The 22,469-nt window shown below is 36.7% G+C and overlaps 2 protein-coding genes and 1 long non-coding RNA gene across 4 annotated transcripts; 2 read left to right on the forward strand and 1 right to left on the reverse strand.

The window, feature by feature from the left end:
* The first annotated feature begins 605 nt into the window (after window positions 1-605).
* Window positions 606-3,630, forward strand: l(3)87Df (lethal (3) 87Df). 2 transcript variants are annotated; one of them, XM_069500110.1, is made up of 3 exons: window positions 606-674; window positions 810-911; window positions 1,631-3,630. In XM_069500110.1, the coding sequence occupies exons 2-3, from the start codon at window positions 855-857 to the stop codon at window positions 1,943-1,945; spliced, it is 372 nt and encodes a 123-aa protein (XP_069356211.1). In that variant the 5' UTR covers window positions 606-674; window positions 810-854; the 3' UTR covers window positions 1,946-3,630. The 2 variants fall into 2 exon arrangements, with proteins under 2 accessions (XP_069356211.1, XP_034827247.1); XM_034971356.2 differs by lacking the exon at window positions 606-674 and having other exon boundaries at window positions 685-911.
* Window positions 3,631-9,784: 6,154 nt separating this feature from the next.
* LOC138402624 (uncharacterized) lies at window positions 9,785-11,636 on the reverse strand. Its single transcript, XR_011236982.1, has 4 exons — window positions 11,498-11,636; window positions 11,189-11,383; window positions 10,431-10,486; window positions 9,785-9,874 (listed from the first exon to the last, which is right to left on the reverse strand). It is a non-coding gene; the product is annotated as an uncharacterized lncRNA (long non-coding RNA).
* Window positions 11,637-12,167: 531 nt separating this feature from the next.
* On the forward strand, window positions 12,168-19,866 carry LOC117984815 (xanthine dehydrogenase-like). The gene is made up of 8 exons (XM_034971467.2): window positions 12,168-12,372; window positions 14,256-14,410; window positions 15,191-17,315; window positions 17,416-17,724; window positions 17,816-18,153; window positions 18,238-19,042; window positions 19,133-19,300; window positions 19,711-19,866. The coding sequence occupies exons 1-8, from the start codon at window positions 12,301-12,303 to the stop codon at window positions 19,759-19,761; spliced, it is 4,023 nt and encodes a 1,340-aa protein (XP_034827358.1). The 5' UTR covers window positions 12,168-12,300; the 3' UTR covers window positions 19,762-19,866.
* The last annotated feature ends 2,603 nt before the right edge of the window (window positions 19,867-22,469 follow it).

A 22,469-nucleotide genomic window follows, 5' to 3' on the forward strand; every position in this document is an offset into this window, starting at 1 on the left:
TCTTAGATGCCCTCGCAGCTGGATCTATCAAACTATTAGAACGTGACGAATGATTGTTTTTTGTGCTTATCACCGTAATCACTTTATTGTTTGTCAAGATATATTTTGTACCTCGCCTCACCTATGCTTGCACCACCTATATTTGTACCTCAGAGATCAAGATCGTGAGATCTTGACAAACAATGTGAAGTGAGGTTGTTAGTTATATTGATTCAAGTAGGTATTTTTACGGATATAATCTGTCTGGATCTGTTTTGAAAATTCAATAACTAAGTACCTACCTACAATTCTTCTTTTTGAAGTTATTGTGCAACGGTGGGTTGCAGTATACTAGACTACAATAGCCGAAGTGAATGTAAAATAGAAGGAATAACATTTCACAAGTACCTCTGCTTGATCGAGAGGGCCAGAGGGGCTATAGGGGCTACGCCATAGTTGGATTGTTGGATATCTATTAGATCTGTGGCCTAGCCGCACATCATCGCAACAGCCGACACCATAGATTAGCCGACACTTTATATAGTAGATAATCTATGGCCGACACTGTTAAAATGATAAAAGGTTAAAATTATCCTATATGTTATTGGTCTGTGGTTAAAATTAATGTCAGCGGCAAGTGGCAACACAACCCGTCACCCTTCAAAAACAAAAATATTTGTTTTTAAAATCTAGTGGTAATATCTAAAAATATTTTGCAGTTTTAGTGCAAGTTTTTAATCATTATTGAATTAGTCTCAAATAGTTGCTAGCTAATAACATTAAGTAGGTTCATTTAGTTGCTCTAAGCACAATATAAATCATTTTCGCAGAACCGTCTAAGAGGTTAGATAAGAGGAGAGATATTAGCTAATAATATGGATACAGTTGTGAAAAGTATGCTTGAAGAAGATCCTGATGAGGAAAACAAGAAGGTATGGATTTTTTAATGCCCTTAGCTCATAAAGATGTACCACACGTCAGGTGACCCGAGGAAACTGCATTTCATTCAATAAACTCAAGATAGTCTGAATATCTTGTACCAAAGTTTATAGGCTATTGATTATTATAAAACAGGGCAATAAGAAACTAAAACGATCACTGGTTTTTACATATTATAACATAATAATCCATAACCAACAATTACATTTTAATTTTTTCCCTATTAGTAACAGCTAGGATTCCAGTAAAAATAATTATAGTTATGCACCTTTTCTCAGTGAAACTCAATACGGATTTAATTGTATTCAGAATTTTCATAAGGAATGTTTATAAGTAGGTAGATTCTAATAGGTTTAAAATAAGCTTCAACAATAACATTCATACTTACACATATTTTATTTTGTCTATGGAACAGGTAGGCTACAGGTAGGGTGGGTCAACCAGGCGACGGGGGTGGGGTACTACTCTGGTTCACACATTCTCTAAACATTAACTTCTTGATTCAATTTTTTTTATTTCAAGATTAGCCTTTAGCACTTAACCACAGCTTGAAAACCACTAGAATTTAACTGTGTATAAGCATTGTAGCCATTATTTATTGTAAAAACTAGTAAGAGATAGAAAAAGAAAGACTTATCTTTTTTTTAACAAAATCTGTCCAGTGTTCTATTCTAAAATTAGATTTCATTTTTTAAAAGACATTTTTTTTCAGGGTCTTTCGTTATTTGGAAGGGACTTGTCGAAAATGCCATGCTTCAGGGAGAGTTTTCTATATGGTATAGCATCAGGTGTCGGAGTAGGAGTATTAGCATTTTTAAAAACTTCCAAACCACTTTTCTCCCAGCATATTGGAGTTGGCACCTTTGCAATCAGCACTCTAGTCTGCTGGTCATATTGTAGGTATGAATGGTCGAGGCAAAGATTTGACGCTCAATTGATGCAAGAAGCTTTGAAAAACAAAATAAGATATGAAGGTACTGTTGTTGAAAAAGAGTTGGAACAGAAAGGTATTTTAAAAACTGTTTAGTTGTTAACTTATGTTGATTAATTTTTTCATACTAAATTCAAAGAAAAAGAAATGAGGATGAAGTAATCAGCTTACATTTGCAATCAGCATAAGCTTATTGACATATTTATTACAATCAGCATAAGCTTAGTTACGTATTTATTAAATATTATACGTCTTCTTCTTCTTCTCATGTCGTCTTAAATGTAGCCGTCGCGTCGTGGTGAAAAGATTAGTCAGCATACTGATTTTATTCATGTAGTAATATTATAAATATTAAGTTAGTACCTAATAATATTATAAGTATTAAGTAAGTAAGTAAATTAGACTATGCTTGAAATATGGTTGTCTAAACTTTTAATGTTATGTATTTATTTCCTTTTTACAAAGTCTTTTTGTCTAAGATTTAGTGATCAATCAATAAATAGATAATTTTTTGATAACAAATTGAAGTGTAAGTATATTTTTATAAAAAGTTACTGTTGAAGCAATTTTGTAATTATTGATAGGTATTTTGATTATTATATTATATTGAAACAATATTCATAGGTGCTAATACCATAGCACATAAACGCATTAAGTAAATAAATCTGAAAATAGTGCATATTGAGGCTAATTCTGTTGTACATAATCCCTAATCTTCTAAGGAAAAGGTGACTGTCTGATCTATTAACGCACAGCTCAAACTACTGCACCGATCAGGCTGAAATTTGGCGTGCAGATAGCAATTATGACGTAGGCGTCCGCTAAGAAAGAATTTTTGAAAATTCTACCCCCAAGGGGGTGAAATAGAGGTTCGAAATTTTTGTAGTTCACGCTGACGAACTCGCGAGCATAAGTTAGTACGTACTAAACAGATAAGTCTAAATCTAGTGCTTTATTAGTAAAAGGATAGCTACATTCCATACAGGGATACCTGTTACAGAATTATCTACAATGCATAATATTCGTTAGAACATTATGCAAAGCAAATCACTACTTTTAAACAATTCAGTCAATTTAGTTTAGAGATTACTACTAGGTACTATTTTTTATAATATGCAGAACTAGCTGACCCACCTCAGCTTCGCTCGAGTGGAATTCCAATTCATCCCCTATCTAACCCCTTGGAAGATGTAAATTGTAAAAATCTGATATTTCTTCATTTTTAAGCAAAAATCCATGTACCAATTTTTATACATATAAGTATAACCTGAAAAATGATACACTTTCATACAAACTTTCATCCCCTATCCAACCCCTTGACGATGAAATACTAAAAATCCTGAAAAGAAACATTCAAATACCAATTTTCATATAATATATAAGTAGTATAAATTGAAAAATGACAGACTTTCATAAAAACTTTTATTCCCTTTTTAACTCTTTCCGAAAATCCTTCATCAAATAATTAGCGCCTACTAAGTCATAAACGAAACCTACTTTCAAAATTTCAAGTTTCTAACCCCACCCCAGTACTTACAGTGCAGGGTTATGCACAGTACAGACTGTGCTTTGATAGATCAGTCAATCGTCAGTCAGACTCAGGACACATCTATAGATAACAACGCATTTTAGTAATGTGAAGAATGTTGTGACTTACTGTATATCATTTTTTATCTTATTGCCTATGTATATTTTGTATTTTGTGTAAATAACTTAGATATTATGCAGGTAGATTGTTTTAATAAATTTTTGAAATTGAAATCAGAATTATTAATTCGGGTCCTATCCAACTCCACGATTCTTATTTTTTCGATTTTAAAAACTTTCGAATAAGTAGGTCCCTTTCGAATAAGTAAGTTATAGCGTTGTTCAGTAGCTTTTCAGCCAATAATTTCAATAATAGTCTTTAGTGTGGAAACCCCTGTGGTGGCAAAATAAATAGCAAGGTGGGAAAAGCTTCGAATGCTTCTACCTACCTACATGTTTTTTTTTGTTTGAATATACGCTTACTACTTAGGCCGTGACTTAGGTACGTAGGTAGTAGGTACCTATGGACTGGTTAAATAACAACAAAAATATTTTATATCCACTTATATTATGTAATATCATCTGGGTGTCTGGTGCACTTCGACCGTCCGCTGCGCCAGATCCTTCTTTCCACGCACGTGCAAACTGTGGAACCAACTCCCATCGGCGGTGTTCCCACTAGATTATAACATGGGGTTATTCAAGGGGCGGACCAACAAATTCCTAAAAAGCCGGCAACGCATCGGCGGGTCCTCTGGTGCTGCAAATGTTCATGGGCGGCGGTAATCACTTAACATCAGGTGACCCGCCTGCTCGCTTGCTCGCTATATCTATTAAAAAAAAAAAAAAAAAATAATAATAAGTAGTACCTACCTACTTAGATATGCTGTATTTATAAAAATAATTTTAGGTTTTAGGTATAAACCAAGTCTTTATAATTAAGGGCGTGCTTTAGAAGGGACTTTCGTTGTAGAAAAAAGTTAAACTGTTAATAATTAGCAAGTTACTTTACTATTTCCTTGTTGTTATTCTGTATACGTCTAGTACCTGTGTAGTTCGTAAAACCGATAGACGTTGGGGTCTCAAGATGCTGGAATGGCGACCTCGCACCGAAAGACGCAGCGTTGGAAGACGAGTCGCAGGGAGCCGCTGGGTGCGCCGTGGGTGCGCGGACCACTGAAGTAGTCCGCGAGCATGAAGCGTTGGCTTTTCAAAATGTGGACTTTATTCGCCATGCATTTTCTATGGAAAAATAAATTCCACCATTTAGAATTTTTTTCTACTCATCGAGTAGACCTTCGGATCCTGATCATATTTTGCTAAGAAAGCACTCTTCCATCTTTTATACGCTCCGAGATAGGTACCTAATTGCCCTGCCGACGAAATTTGTATGGCGGCCTTCTTTTTTTCGCCATTTTGAATATTTTTTCAGCTCACTGGCAATTGGATGACGTTTCGAGTGTCATTTGTTTCGAGTGGCACCTCACCTATCTTCAATACCTTAAGCGTGCTCTTCACCCGTCTCCGAAATCCTCAATCATCAGCTCTCTCCGTATTTTTCCTCCGAATGAATTTTTGTCTTCTATACGAAACCATCAGTCAAAAAATTTTTTTTCATACAAAAATGTTCAGGAGAAGTGATCAATGAGTGAGTCAGTCAGTGAATCAGCACGAACAGCTATATAAATATATTAATACTTATGTAGTTAAATCGCCAAATAAATCGTGATATGTACCCGTTTTATAAAAAACAATATAAGTATGTAGTTATTCTGGTATACGAAAGTACCGACCATTGATGTTGGAATCCCCCTCTTATTCTAGGGTACCGACCTACTTTCTGTTTCGTAAGTTTTTAGGTAGGTATATTTATAACTTGTTGCTGAAACGAAGGCTAAGGTCCTTTTTAAGGTTCCGTACCATTATGATAAAAAACTGTCCTAGTGCGCGTCAGACTCCCCCACCATAGATTTCGGTTAAAAGATGTAAGAACTAGTTGATGCCCGCGACTTCGTCCGCGTGGAGTTAGGTTTTTCAAAAATCCCGTGGGAACTCTTTGATTTTCCGAGATAAAAAGTAGCCTATGTCACTCTCTTAAGCTGTATCATATTAACTAATAAGTAAGTACCTTCGCAAAAATTCTACTCAAGTAATTTCACGAAAACTTAATTCATGCTCCATATGTACATTATGTAAGACGCAACAATATTACATACCTACTTTTATTCGACAATATATAATGAGTTGACTATTTAATTCAATACAAAAAACTATATATAGTATAGGTATACCTAGGTACATACAGAAAAAAGGTCTTTATCTATACCCATGCAAAAAATCACGTCAATCCGTTGCACCGTTGCGACGTGATTCGAGGACAAACCAACAAGTCAACAAACCAACAAACAAACACACTTTCGCATTTATAATAAGGGTACCTACTGATAAATTGTACATAATTAGAGCCTCAATAGCTCAACGGGTAAAGGAGTGAACTGAAAACCGAAAGGTCGACGGTTCAAACCCCGCCCGTTGCACTATTGTCGTACCTACTCCTAGCACAAGCTTGACGCTTAGTTGGAGAGGAAAGGGAGAATATTAGTCATTTAACATGGCTAATAATCTTTATTAAAAAAAAAATTATAATAATGGACCTGAAAATATAACGCAATTACCAGCCGAGTAATATTGGATTTCCGAGGGTTCCGTACCTACTACAGTTATATTTTTTCAACATTTTGCATGATAAATCAAAAACAATTTTGCATAAAAAAAATCTATTTTAGAATGTAGGTAAAGCCCTTTCATGTGATACCTACTTGGTAATAAATCTTACTTTGAAAGTTGAAAATACTAATTATTTGTTCTTGAACATATTTTTATTTTGTGATGAACCACAAATTCACGGTTTTTGGATTTTTCCGCTTATGTGTGCTATAAGACCTACCTACCTGTCTTTCATGATTTTACGTCAACGGGAAGTATAGACAGTAAGACAGACAGACAGAAAGACAGACAGACAACGAAGTGATCCTATAAGGGTTCCTTTTCCTTTTGAGGTACGGAACCCTAAAATTGGTAGGTATGTATTTTCATATGTCTATCATGCAGTAGCTCTACGTACAATTATTTCACTTATTTTATTTAACTTATTTGGTAATTTGTAGCGCCATAGAGATTATAGCGCTATAGGTAATAATTATAGGCACGGAACCCTTCGTACGTAAGACTCGCACTTGGCCGGTTTTTCTTGTTTTTAATTTAGCAAATACGTCACCCTGAAAGTACAGTCTGGAAACATACTTATAACACGCCATCACTACATCACGCTACTTACCTACCACCCGCGTTCGAACTAAAAAAACCGGCCAAGTGTGAATCAGACTCGCGCACTGAGGGTTCCGTACTACAATCGTATTTTATCGACATTTTGCACGATAAATCAAAAACTACTTACTAGATCTCGTTCAAACCAATTTTCGGTGGAAGTTTGCATGGTAATGTACATACTTCATATATATTTTTTAGTTTTATCATTTTCTTATTTTAGAAATTACAGGGGGGGGGGGGGGGGACAGACGGGACAGACAGACACATTTTACCACTTTGGAAATGTCTCTCGCGCAAACTATTCAGTTTAAAAAAAATGATATTAGAAACCGCAATATAATTTTTTAAGACCCATCCATAGATACCCCACCCCACACGTATAGGTTTGATGAAAAAAGATTTTTTTTTGAATTTTTAGTATGGGGAACCCGCAAAATTTATTGTTTTTTTCTATTTTTGTGTGAAAATCACAGAATAAATCTACTTACCAAGTTTCAACATTAAAGCTCTTATAGTTTCGGGATAAAGTGGCTGTGACATACGGACGGACAGACAGACATGACGAATCTATAAGGGTTCCGTTTTTTGCCATTCGGCTACGGAACCCTAAAAATCGTTTTTGAGTTATCACTGTTAATCACCGAAAACGTGGGAATTTTCTGAAGAAATCTTGGAAGTTATGTTTCTAAACATAGGTAATTAATGCTACATATAGGAGCAAGGTGTTTAGTTAGTTTTTAGTTTGGTAGCAAAAAATAATATTTTTTGCTATTGTATCAAGTGGGGTGTCAAAATATGAAAGAGGAAAAAATAGTCTTCGTTTAGTTTGAAAAGTTCAAAATATAAATATTGTATTAAAATATACCAAGCGTCAGAAAACCCAATTTTACTGGATAAAGAATAGATAGGTACCTACTACACAGAGGTGCACACCCGACGTGAAATGACGTCGGTATCATTGAGATCCTAGGTCATGGTAGGCAGGTAGGTATTTATCTATTAACATAATAAGAGCCTAATAATACGTTTTTATTTGACTCGCATTGTTTGAGGCAGTGACTGGCGAGTTTAGAGTTGAGTGTGTTCATCTCATGAGTAAAATAAGTCATATAATTCGTACTGCACCTAAACGACCTAGCTACAATGCCTATAGTACGCGACACATCGAGATGGCAATCGGGGTATGAAGCAGGTGGACGCCCCGCACAGCCGCACTTGCCCGCACTGGAGCTATGCAGGTGTGCGGGGCGTTTCAGCCCAGATTGACATATCAACCTGTCGCGCACTATACAATAATAATTATTGACGAACACTACCTACAGCCCGCCGAATCACCATCGGACGGCGGACCCTGCAGTGTGATTCTCTAAGGTAAAATAATATTTACATCGGTCGCACATCGGATGTTTCCTTAGATGTAGCACATTTGTTATTCTATTAATCGCGTTCGACTCACCTTTGCGACACTAGCGCTTCACGAGCGAGTTTGATCGATGTAGGAAACGGGTTTTTGACATTTATGTTTGGAATTTGCTATTCTAATTGCTCGCCTTCGACTACATCGTACGCCCTCGCCTTCGATTCTATGTGTCAAACGGAAAAGCGTCTCCGGTGTAGCTTTTCTCTACGATGCACCATCGATGCACGAGTTAAATTTCGTTGTAAACATAGAAAAACTTTAAAAGAAAGGTGAAAATGTGAGTTTTATTTTGTTATTTTCTATAGTAAGTATAATTAAATGATAAAAAAATATCTGAGTTAACTATTTATCGTTTTTCACTTCAGATGGCTGCTCGCTTAGCTCAAGTACATTTTTCTTATTAGAAGAAGCTAAACAAGAGGAATACAAAATAAAAAGGCGTGCAAAAGGTTGTCAAATACGTGGCCTTCGTCTGCTCTCGACAGACGCATTATGTAAGAATATTTAGTATCACGGAGGAACTTGTGGCAATGTTAGAAAGGGATTTGCTCCCCTACATCAAGAGCTAGTCGTGCAGTGGTGTACTTATGTATTATTTGGAGTTTAAAACAAAGATTTAGATGCCTTCTAGTTCATAGCTATTATGGCCCAGGGATGGTGGCCAGAAGATTCATTATACTTAGCATGTTGCATGCACGTTTTACACAACATACTACAACATTACCAGCGTTGTCATTGCCAAATGACATAATCCGAGAAGAACATAGGATAATGAGCATGCTGCAAAGGAATCCTCGTCAAAGCAGAGCAGAGGGCTTAGAAGAAGGACAAAGGTGCCAAGAACTCCTTGCTAATCGCTCGTGGCGTGCAAGACAGATGCAATAATAAATAAAAGAGTAGATTTAGATAATTCTCAATTTCAAAGCCTTTATTTATTCCTTATCTTAATCTTAACTATTTACATATATTTTAATGTTATATACATTTTATATCTTATACCGTGTGTGTGTTAGTGTTTTTCAATAGTAAATTATAATATATTTCATTGCATTACTCGTTCATTTTTTTTTAATATTTGTGTGGAAAAGATAATAAAAGTGCAATATAAACTTAGTTAACATTTTTTTTACCATAGAAAAACAGACAGGTTTTGTTATAGACTTTTGGTAGAAAAAAATGAAATAATTCCCACAGGATTTAAAAGCTTCTCAACTGCTAGAGGCTCAGGAATTTGAGTGTCTTCCACTGCTTGAGAAGAATTCATGATCATCGTGATCAACCCATAGCCGGCTCACTGCAGAGCACGGGTCTCCTCTTAGAGTGATAAGGGGTTTGGCTATAATCTACCACGCTGGCTATGTGCAAATTGGTAGACTCGCACACCTTTGAGAATATTATGGAGAACTCTCAGGCATGCAGGTTTCCTCACGATCTTCTTCTTGACCGTTAAAGCAAGTGATATTGGATAAAAAGCACAAAACTCCGAAAAGTTAGAGGTGCGTGCCCGGAATCGAACCCCCGACCTCCGATTAGAAGGTGGACGTCCTAACCACAAGTCTATCACAGCTCACGAGAACTATAATGTTGTCAAAGGTGTGTGAAGTGTACCAATCCGCACATGGCCAGCGTGGTAGACTATGGCCAAACCCTTCTCACTCTGAGAGGAGACCCGTACGTACTCTGTGGTGAGCCGGCGATGGGTTGATCATGATGATGATGATGATGAATCTCCCTTGTGAGTTCTTCGCCTGCAACAGCCACAGTTGAGATATTATGAAAGAGTTGAAATAATTAACTAGTCAAAAAAAAATCCGTAGGTATATTTTATACTAGCTTATGCTTGCGACTTCGGCCGCGTGGACTACACAAATTTCAAACCAATATTTCACCCCCTTAGGGGTTGAATTTTCAAAAATCCTTTCTTAGTGGATGTCTACGTCATAATAGCTATCTACATGCCAAATTTCAGGCCGATCCGTTCAGTAGTTTGAGCTGTGCTCTGATAGATCAGTCAGTCACATTTTTCTTTTATACATAGGTATAAAAGCTAGTATAGACAAGCTGATGCCCGCGACTTCGTCCGCGTGGAATTACGTTTTTCAAAATCCCACGGGAACTCTTTGATTTTCCGAGATAAAAAGAGCCTATGTCACTCTCCAAGTCTTTATCTATACCCATGCAAAAAATCACGTCAATCCGTTGCACCGTTGCGACGTGATTGAACTAACAAACCAACAAACAAACACACTTTCGCATTTATATAATGGTACAGATATACTTAATATACAATAATATTATACACACCGCAGGCTCCAAATAACTCTCCAAGTGTGGTAAACTTTCATCATTTATATATCATTCTGAAATAAGAAAAAAAATAGTACTATATATTATTATTTTAAATAATTTTCCATATTAATTACGTACCCATACTAGCCATACCTAATACCTACTTAAACTTTAAATGCGAAAGTGTGTCTATCTGTCTGCTAGCTTTTCACGGTCCAAAAATTAAACCAATTTTGATGAAATGTGCAGAATATTAGCTTACATCCCAAGGACGGACATAAGCTAGATACTTTTTATCCCAGAAAATCAAAGAGTTCCCACAGGATTCTTAAAGGGCCATCTATTTAACCCATTTATGCATTTATTTGTAATTTGGTACAGAGGTAGCTTGCATCCCGGAAATTGACATAGACAACTTCTTATCTAAGAAAAGCAGAGTTCCAACAGGATTTAAATATTCATTTATAGAGATAACATAGATAACAGACAATTCAAAATCTTCCTATCCTGTTGCAAAACTTTCTCCACCCATAAGAGAAACAATTATTAGGTATTTGCTCAAGGTTATTTAGCTCTGCTACTGCTATATTTTCATCCATACCACTGCCTGTTCTTTCTTCTAGCAATAACCATGCTACTGCATTTTCTCTTTGCATCATCTTTTTTATCTTTCCAATACTGTATTGTATGACAACATTTAACACTAGGTAGGTACTAACATTTATACTCTGCTTAGAAAGTAGATTGTGTCTTTGAAAATAATATTTACATACCGTTTGCTATTGTTGCCATGTTTTGATGCAGCCATTTGTATTCATCCAATATTGTCCAACTTCTTGGTGATGTTTGGTCACTACGGTCTCTAGCAAGGGCAGTGCGAGCGTGCCCAGTTGCTGACCATGGTTTTTACTCCATAAATTTGAACAATTTTTCAAGTTGAGCAGTGGATGGGGCAATATTGCGAGGCACTGAAATTTATTATTAAATCGTTGGTCAGCACCGAAAGAACAGTTTGATAGGCAGTCTGACACAAGGTTAAAACCACTGATATCGGAGTAAATTAAGTTTAATTTAATACTCACTTGTATTTTAAAACAAAACACGATAAAACGACGTACAAAGACGAAGTTCACGCACTATTTGTTGAGTTGTTGTGACGACCTATGAAGTCACCATGGCAGTAAAGGAATTATAAGTGCTCCACTAACCACTTGATTTATTACGTGCAGTTTGTTTTAAGACTAGAGGTTTTTGTCGAATAATCGTTTTTCTAGGGTGTAGGTGATCATTAATTTACCAATACCATTTTTAATTTTGTGCTGGCTGACATCTTGCACGGCGGGAAGCAACTTTTTTTTTAATGATGCAAAACAAAGGCAAAGGTCTCCTGCCTATGTCCAAGATTTTTTTTAATAATGATAATTTCTCATAGTTATTTGCATTTATTGCTTTAACTTTGTATAAAAATAGCAAAGGTAATCAGAAATGAATTTTAAACCCACTATAAATGCCATATTTCGTAATCGTAACTTTTTATCGGTATGAAAATAAAAATAGGATGACATCACTGGCTCATCCGAGATAACATCGTAGAGCCCGTCTCAACCATAAGATCACCGATGAGCTTAAAGCCACTACAGAATCACAAATTTACAACCGTTGCTGGCCGTCGATCTGTACGATGTTACCTCGCAGACCGCATCGATGTTGGCAACGTTGAACCGTTCTTTAGAGAATCACATAGCTGACCAGACCTCAGTCGTTCGCAATCCACGGATTGCGTCGGTAGCGGCAGTAAGACAGTGTTGCGTACTAGTCAAATGAAATTTTATCTGAATAAAAAGATCGGCTTTACATCGATGGGCTTTACCTACTAGACAGCAGTATGGATAACTTGGAAGATTTTCTACCCCAAAATAGAGAAACGTCGTTAATATTCTTTGTCAATGGAAAAAAGGTGAGTTATCTTTGCGAAGGTAAGACTTTAAATTATTATTTTTATAAGGTACTCGTACCTACCTATCTACTTACTTAATTATGATGGTGCATGGTTTAGCCTTAGATGTCTCGTATATCTAGGTCTATACGTTATTATTATACAGCGCAATAAGAGGCAATAAGATTTTGATCAAAGATTAATATTATTATGTAGGTAGGTAACTACCTAACCTGATTTTGATTGAGCAGTAGGGAGGCAGGTACCTATTCTATGAAAAGTTAATTCATAACCATATATCTATAAATACTCTACATAACAGTCAAACTCCTAATAGGTCTATTCAGAAGATTCAGTGCTTATCAGTTATCGCTGAATCTTCTGAAGAGAGGCATGATTGGAACACTATTTAGAGCACTGTTGGAGTTGGACAATTTTCGTATTGCCTAGATTATCATGTGTGTATCTACAACTGAATAACTAAATTTCATTCATATCATATCATTGCACACTTTTTGATTGTCAATTTGTGGAATCTGTAAGAAATAATGTAATAGTAATAATTAATCACGTAAACTTAAAACTAAAGCTACGGGTTCTAAACGCGCCCAGGTCTGAGAAGAGCCCACAACAAACTCAGCCGGGTATTCTTTTTCTGTTTATTATCACCACTTCACAATATCATAGGCAGATTAGCCTACTAAATTATTATTTTACAAATAATCCAAACTACTTAGTTGATGCCCGCGACTTCGTTCGCTTGGATATAGGTTTTTAATAAATCCCGTGGGAACGCTTTGATTTTCCGGGGCAAAAAGTATCCTATGGCCTATAGATATGGGCCAAAATTTACATCAAAAATTTGGAGGGCTCAACTTCTTATATCCTTCGTTGGAACCTACCAAAGGAAATGTCTTGTTCACGAAACGCCGTATAGTGTCTTGTATATGGGACTGTACACTGGTTCAGAATAAATTTTAAACTTTTATATCGCGTAGGTTTGTACTAAATAGATGTGCGGGCTACGTCATAGCTGGAAGCTACTCGTGTGGTTGGAAGTAAGCGTTTTGCTTTACCTACCTACATTACCCTTCGCCTCGAGCTTCCCGTTTCTCGCCCGTTTTCGTCTATACGTACCGGTGCCAACGCGAGCGGGTTCATGACGTCACTAAGCCAGGTTCGCAGATATTTCGGTCGGCTTATAGACTTGTTTTAAACGCTCGCTTAATATTTGAAAAGAGCAACCGCCGAGTTTCTTGCTGGTTCTTCGGTAGGAAAGGCATTCCGAAACAATGGTAGATGCATCCGACGATTCAAAAGCACTTGTGAAAGATTACTTGTATAAAAAAAAATATATTTATTTAACTAGTGTGTAGTGTGTGTAAGGTGCCCACGAAGGAAAAATAACTCGAAGACGATTTCACAAGTTTATTTGTCGATTTTCATTACAGAACTACTTGCCTATTCGGCCACACGGCTTTTTATATCGTTTATCATGAATGAACTCAGACATTAATCGAAATGACGTGAAGTTACCTTCGTTCATTCCTTAAGATTCGTTTTCAACGTATCTTAATTAAAGTCATTATTATGTTAACAAACAAATATATGTAATACTACTTTGATAAATAATTGTAGTAATTTTAACGATTAGCAAACTTAGTAAGTAAGTTACTTTAAATAGATATGCAATTTAGGGATGTGTATTGTCAACAACATTTGATTGAATGAATCACATAAGGTTTAGGTTGCAATATTCTACATTCAATCAAATGTTTCCTTCATATTATATTTAATGCGCTCTATTAATTATGGCCATAGTATTTAACTCTACAAATTTTAATATTTATAACATGATTTCTAACATGTGTAAGTGGGTACATTGAATATTTTTAATATTGCAGGTGATAGAGCCGTCCCCGGATCCGGAATGGACGTTACTGTGGTACCTACGCAGGAAGCTGCACCTCACCGGCACGAAGTATGGCTGTGGCGAAGGCGGCTGCGGAGCTTGCACTGTCATGGTATCTCAATATATTCAACCTGAAAAACGTGTCAAGTATCCTTTAAAAAGTCTTAAACTCACTGAATATGTCATAATAGATTTTACTTAACTAGCTTATGCCCGCGACTAAGTCCGCGTGGACTGCACTTACAAACCCCTATTTTACCCTGTTATAGCGAATGTCTACGTTATTAATAGCTGTCTTCATAGTTCATGCCAAATTTCAGCCCGATCCGCCCAGTAGTTTGGGTTGAGCGTAGGTAGATCAGTAGGTACCCGTAGTACAAGATTTTACGTCTCACCAAACCAAACCAAATTCGAGAGTCGAAATACTTCCGCGTTACAGTAAAATGGCCCTAAACAGCCTTGAATTGAAGTCAAATATTCAATGCCACTGATTTTAATTTCGCAATGTTTCCGCTTGGAGCGCTGGCTGTAGAAGTGTAGACAAACTTGAGCTTTAAAACAAGGCATTTAAGATCCAGTTTACTGTAACGCGGAAGTATTTCGACTCTCGAATTTGTTTGGTTTGATGAGACGTAAAATCTTGTACTAAGGGATGCAGTCAGTCAGTCACCTTTTCCCTTTATATACATATTTAGATACGATATACCTACTAACCCGGTGCGGGCGAGTGCGGATGACGTAATGGTGTGCGGGGCGTCCCCCCGCGTCATACCTTACTATTACTATTATACCTACCTACCTGGTTAATTGTTCGATAGACGATTTTATAATCGTAGATTTAATAATACTAATACATTTTATAACTGGTTCATCAATTTTTGAGAATTTCATGCTTTACCATACAATATTGCCTTAACAAGCTATCAGACATATAGCGGTAAATGCTTGTTTGATGCCACTATGCGCAATGCATGGCATGGCTGTGATTACGGTAGAAGGGATTGGCAACACGCAAGACAAGTTACATCCTGTGCAAGAGAGGATAGCTAAGGCCCACGGTTCACAATGTGGGTTCTGCACCCCAGGCATAGTTATGTCGATGTACTCTTTGCTTAGAAATAAATCTAAAATCGAATATGACGACATTGAAACGGCGCTTCAAGGCAATTTGTGCAGATGCACTGGATATAGACCGATTGTGGAGGGATTTAAAACATTTATGGAAGCCTGGGAAGGCATCAATAATGTTAATGGAGAAAACAAGTCTTGCTCAATGGGAAATGAATGTTGCAGACTTAAACAGAAAGACGATGACGTTTTAGTTAACAAATCAAAATTCTTGCCATATAGCCCAACCCAGGAACCAATTTTCCCTCCTGATTTAATATTAAACAATGATACATATACGAACAGCTTTTTAATTTTCAAAGGGAAAAACGTTGTGTGGGTGCGACCACAAACCCTTGAAGAATTACTTTTAATTAAAAATAACTTTCCGGAGACTAAAATAGTAGTAGGTAATTCGGAAATAGGAGTTGAGGTAAAATTTAAAAAGAAAGTGTATCCAATATTACTTTCCCCAGTTTTGATAGAGGGCATGAATAAAATACATGTAACAGACACGAGTATTAAAGTTGGAGCATCTGTGTCTTTGTCAGATTTACAAGGGTTTTTAAAAAAAAATATTCAAAAGAACGGTAAGGGAACGAAAACTTTGGAAGCCATTGTGGATATGCTACATTGGTTTGCGGGAAGCCAAGTTCGCAATGTTGCGTCTCTCGTGGGGAATATTATGACAGCTAGTCCGATATCAGATTTAAATCCAATATTGATGGCTTCTACTTCTTCACTTACACTAGCTACTTTAGACAAAGGCATCCGAACAGTTTTAATAGATGAAACATTTTTCACAAGTTATAGAAAAGTAAAAGTTGCAGATAATGAAATTGTTCTGGCAGTGGAAATTCCTTTCACAGAAGAAATGCAGTTTATTAAAGCTTACAAACAAGCTAGACGAAGGGATGATGACATATCTATTGTTACAGCTGCATTTAATGTTAAAATAGACAAACATACGCATTTGGTGAATGAAGCAAAATTATGTTATGGTGGAATGGGCCCTACGACAATATGTGCTGAAAAATCATCTAACAAAATAAAAGGCTGTAAATGGACTAAGGATCTTATTAAAATAGTCTTTGATTCTCTCACCGAGGAATTGCAGTTAGATAGTTCTGCACCAGGAGGAATGGCCGACTATCGCAAATCTCTTTGCCTTAGCTTATTTTTTAAATTTTATTATTACGTTTGGAATAAAATAAATAGCAATAGAATATATATAATAGACAATGATAATTCTGGGCCATATGAAATATCGCGTTCAGTACCAAAAAGTACGCAATGTTTTGAAATAAAAGGGAATATTACGAATAATTACGATACCATTGGTAAACCCGTTCCTCATGCATCTGCAATGAAACATGCAACAGGTGAAGCAATATACTGTGATGATATTCCTGTTTTGAATGTAGAATTATTTCTGTGTTTGATATTTAGCACGGAGTCACATGCAAGAATAACATCTCTTGACCCCAGTAAAGCTTTGTTAAATCCCGATGTCGTAGCATTCTTTTCAGCCGCTGACTTACCCAAGGAACGGAACAAAATGGGCGCCATATTAAAGGATGAAGAAATTTTTGCTTCGGAAATAGTGACAAGTCGAGCATGTGTAATAGGAGCAGTAGTTGCAAAGTCCGAGACTGCAGCAAGAAAGGCGAAGGATCTAGTTCGAGTAACCTATGAAAAACTACAACCTGTAATTATAACTATTGAAGATGCCATCCGTCACAGTTCTTTTTATTCCGGCTATCCACATAAATTAGAAAAAGGAAATGTTGAAGAAGCATTTCGAGGATCAAATTATGTTAAAGAAGGTTTTATAAGAACCGGGGCGCAAGAACATTTTTATTTAGAAACTATATCAGCTTTAGCCACAACAAAGGAAGACGAGTTAGAAATTATTTGTACTTCTCAATATCCCGCTGAAATTGCAGTAAGTATATCTCTGTTATTAAGAGTGAGAGAGTCTATAATAAAACTAATAATAATAAGTGTAAATTTGTTTTCATTATATAAAACAATTTTTTTTCCAGCTTTTAGTAGCAGAGGCGTTGGCTATACCAAATCATAAAGTTGTAGCAAAGGTAAAAAGAATAGGAGGTGGATTCGGTGGAAAAGAATGCAGGCCAGCACTCTTAGCTTTACCGGTGGCTATTGCTGCATATAAATTAAAAAAGCCAATTCGAGCGGTGTTAGACAGAGATGAAGATATGCAAGTTACTGGTTACCGGCATCCATTCTTAATTAAATACAAAGTTGCGTTTGATGATAGTGGTAAAATCTTAGGTGCTCATTTCGATGTTTATGCGAATGCTGGAAATTACATGGATATATCATGTTCGGTGAGGAATCATGAAAATAATATTAACTGTAAAAAATATTTTTGTTTCACTTTATTTCGTAAGTAGAACAGTGTACCGATTTGTTTTTCAGATGATTGGAAGAGCCTTATTCCATGTGGACAATTGTTATTTTATACCAAACGTACAAGTAAATGCATATCTTTGTAAAACAAATATGCCATCAAACACTGCTTTTAGAGGATTTGGTGCACCAAAAGCAATGTTGGCTGCAGAAGCTATGATACGAGATATTGCCAAAACGATAGGCAAAAATTACGAAGAAGTCGCAAGCATAAACCTTTATAGAGAAGGGGATTTAACACACTACAATCAAAGCCTTGAGTATTGCACATTATCTCGATGCTGGAATGAATGTATAGATAGTTCCAATTACTGGCAAAGAAAGAAATTGATTGAAGAATATAACAGGTACGAGTATGCTAAGATTTTGGAAAGGTTCTAAATTAATATATTTTATAGGTACAATATTATAGTATTTAATTATATTTGTAGGTTGAACCGTTGGAAAAAGAAAGGCCTCGCGATAGTTCCAACAAAATACGGCATTGCTTTAGGAGTCGATGTATTAATGCAAGCTGGAGCTTTGTTACTGGTTTACGCAGACGGTTCAGTTCTTTTGTCTATTGGAGGAATAGAAATGGGTCAAGGGCTGTTTACAAAAATGATCCAAATAGCGTCTCGAGCTTTAGATATTGAAATATCCAAAATTCATATTAACGAAATGTCAACCGATAAAGTACCAAATAGTACGCCAACAGCAGGAAGCGTTGGTTCTGATTTGTATGGAATGGCTGTAATAAATGCTTGCGACGTTCTTAATGAAAGATTGAAACCTTACAAGATGCAAAATCCTAGCGGGAAATGGGAAGATTGGGTTTCTGCCGCACATTTAGACAGGGTTTCTCTATCAGCCACGGGATTTTACTCAGCCCCTAAATCGGATTACAATAGTGAAAAAAATTGCGGGAATGTATATCAATACTTTACGTACGGCGTAGCATGCTCCGAAGTAATTATAGATTGCTTGACTGGCGACCATCAAGTCCTTAGAACTGATATTGTAATGGACTTGGGGGAAAGTTTGAACCCTGCAATAGACATCGGTCAAGTCGAAGGCGCTTTTATTCAAGGATACGGATTTTACACGATGGAAGAGATGCTATTTTCTCCCACCGGGGAAGTTCTGTCCAGAGGACCAGGTGCTTACAAAATACCTGGATTTTCAGACATTCCTAAGGAGTTTAATGTATCACTCTTAAAAGGTGCTCCAAATCCACGCGCTGTCTACTCGTCCAAGGTAATCCTAGAATTATTGTTGTAGAGAATATTGAAAAATGCACAAGTTTTATTTTAAAGAGTCAAAAACTAATACGTTGAAATTTACCAGGCTGTTGGGGAACCTCCACTTTTCCTGGCTGCTTCAGTTTTCTTCGCTATCAAGGAAGCTATTCAATCTGCACGTACAGACGCTGGCTTTGCCTCTGATTTCACATTGGAAGTGCCTGCTACCTGTGCACGAATTAGAATGGCTTGTGAAGACTACATTACAGAACAAGTATGTACCGATTTATTAGCCGTCTATATTCTAATAGCCGCGGGCCTTGCCTATAGAATAACGAAAAAATAAATTGTTTAGTGAATTAATTCCAGCAAGATGACACTTATAAATTAATGTAGTGCAAAAAAGATTATTTCATAAACTGGCTATCTCAGTCAAAAGGGTGAAACTAATATTTTACCCAGATTTGAGTTTTTGTAGCAAACCGCCAGGGGGCACTGGGGTAGATGTGTTTCTCTAAAATAGCTCAAGTGATTTTCTTTAAATACCTAGAACCGATTTGGTGAGTTGTTTGCATTGTATAGGTATCACCCCGGAGCAAGTTATTAGACGTGTTTTACGGTTATAGGCACTTAGTGGGCACAATTATTTTGATTAATTTAATTCTTGTATTGATTTGATTTCAGGTAAAGCCAACTATTAAATCTGGAGGGCAACCATGGAATATAGTTCCATAGATACCTACCTAATATACCTAAGTACTTACCTTCTCTGTTCTTTGTTTCTCTGTGTCGTTATGGAACGAGAAACTTGTTAAAGTAATAAAATTATTTTTTTATTAAAAAGGATTTGTTTAAATGAAATTTGTAAAATATAAGTTTTGCTTGGTAGAATTATTAAGTACCTACCTACTTCAACTTAAAGATTACAGTATTCACATATATCTAATATTTCATATATCATCAGCAATATATCTAATATTCCATAATAGATGCCTACCGTTCATAATATGTACCTACCTACCGTAATGTATTAAGAAAAAAATCTAATCAAAACATTTGATAACTCGACTAACTAGAACATTAGTTTAATTCGAAATTTATGATGAAATCGTATTTCTTGTTTTTTGAATGTTCAATGTAATTCAACGGTGATAGCCTAGTGGTTAAGATGTCCGCCTTCTGTCGGGAGTTCGGGGGTTCGATCCCGGGCACGCACCTTTAACTTTTCGGAGTTACGTGTGTTTTTAAAATATTTAAATATCACTATTCACTTGCTTTAACGGTGAAGGAAAACTTTGCGAGGAAACCTGCATGCCCGAGAGTTCTCAAAGGTGCCAATCTGCATTGGACCAGCGTGGCAGACTATGGCCAAACCCTTCTCACTCTTAGAGGAGACCCGTGCTCAGTAATGGACCGGTAATGGGTTGATCATGATGATGTAATTCAACACTTACATACTTATATCTACATAGATACATTATTATGTAGTTTGTAGAATCTAGCTTCTTCGAAAGGTTTGTTGTAAACAGATACCTATAGGTATATACTTATATAGGTATGCGCCATACATAAAGGAAGTAGGTGTATGCGCTTTATATTGCACATTCACTACTTTCTTTCCACGTTTTTGTTATTTGTTGCCAAAGACCTAAGGACATTCCTACTTACCGACATAATGCATAACCGAGTACTGAATAGGTTCCAGCGGTAGTGGAGGGTGTGATGACGTGAAGCGAGAGCTTGGTAATTTGTGACAACTGTCATGTCACCCCTCCCGCACCGCTCTACTGTCGCAGGGTACCGCAGGCGCCTTAGGTGAGTTAAGCGCTATGCGGGCTGTGCCTGTTATATTAGTAATTTCTTTGTTTATTTCGTAGGTTGGCACCTACGTCTACCGATGATTTATCACAACTCATCGAGTCATAAGGTAGGTAGGTAAGTATTACGTAAATACCAGATAATATAAGTTGAACCCTAAATCGCATGCAAAACTCATAGTAAGGACAAACGTTTGAAAAATGGCAATCCCTATTTCGCAATGCCAGTTAGTGTCATGAGCAGGGGATGCCAGACGACTTGCTCAATCGCCCCTTCATTCTGTTTCACCTACTCGACTTTAGTTCTGCTACGGAGTTCGCCGGACCTCCTCCCTTCGCCTCACTCGGCCTCCTAAGCTCGCTTTATTCAAGACCTTCGCAAGATTCAAGTTTCGCGCTTTACAAAAACACTCTAGGGGTAGGAAAGATAAGACTGTGGCGTCCGGGTGCTCAGATTTCGAGCTGAACCACATTCGACCTAATTTTATGCATAAGGACTTGACAATGATTCCATTTCATCGATCGACCTCATCTACATATGTAAAGAGCTGCCGACACGTTCAAGCGGCTTGACGTCAAGCACGTAAAGAAGCTCGATCAATCGAATCTCGGAAGCTCAACCAGCAGCACTATGTTAACGTCAGTCTTACGAGTTCCGGGCTACGTACGGCAACACATCCAATGATAGGTTATCGCTAACGGCACCCGTATCACAATTTCATTTATTAATTGCTATTAATTCAGCTACGAGTAAATAGGTAAGTACTTAGATACTTAATATACTTAGGTACCTACTAGACCTTGATAAGTACCTAGGTACCTACCTGCTAATTTAAGCAGATCATTTCGATCTTTGATGTAATAAAATTTATGACTCGCCTCATGACAATAAAAAGGTTAGGTACGTTAGATGTTTTATAGTTTACGGAATATACCTATCTACTTCAGCAATAAACATGTAAGTACGTAGTTCCTTATAAATGGGCATTGCATTGGCCGTTTCTCGTGTTGCGGATAGGTAATTTGTAGGCGCTGGGTTATCGTCGCCGACTATAATACAGTAGCCTGTATGCGGCAGAAAGTAATGTACATCGCCCTTAGAATGCAGCTTTGTAGAGCTTATGTCTCTGTCACTTATACCTATATGACGTTTTGTTGGTCTCAACGACAGGGACAACGCTCTACAAATCTGCTAACTCCTTAAAACCCTAAAGGTCAATGTACATTACTTTCGTCCGCGTACCTAATTATTGTGATTTTCCCCACTAACAAATATGAGTTATAAAGAGAAAAATATTGTTTGTTTGTTTGTAACCATTGAACTAGGAAATTAATGAAATAATTTTAATTTTTAGGGTTCCGTACCTCAAAAGGAAAAACGGAACCCTTATAGGATCACTTTGTTGTCTGTCTGTCTGTCCGTCTGTCTGTCAAGAAACCTACAGGGTACTTCCCGTTGACCTAGGATTATGAAATTTGGCAGGTATGTAGATCTTATAGCTGACATTTGGGGAAAAATCTGAAAACCCTGAATTTAGGGTTAGATCACACAAAAAAAATTAAATTGTGGTCATGAACTAATAATTAGTAAGTATTTTCAACTTTCGAAGTGAGTGACTATATCAA

The sequence above is a fragment of the Maniola hyperantus genome, chromosome 8, assembly GCF_902806685.2.
Source record: "Maniola hyperantus chromosome 8, iAphHyp1.2, whole genome shotgun sequence".
NCBI lineage: Eukaryota > Metazoa > Arthropoda > Insecta > Lepidoptera > Nymphalidae > Maniola > Maniola hyperantus.

What these genes read in the sequence shown, in the direction of transcription:
- LOC117984815 (XM_034971467.2), top strand. Translation starts at nt 12,301, where the DNA reads ATGGATAACTTGGAAGATTTTCTACCCCAAAATAGAGAAACGTCGTTA. An exon ending in AATATCCCGCTGAAATTGCA is followed by an intron (nt 17,316 to 17,415) that starts GTAAGTATATCT and finishes TTTTTTTTCCAG; the next exon opens with CTTTTAGTAGCAGAGGCGTT. An exon ending in ACATGGATATATCATGTTCG is followed by an intron (nt 17,725 to 17,815) that starts GTGAGGAATCAT and finishes TTTGTTTTTCAG; the next exon opens with ATGATTGGAAGAGCCTTATT.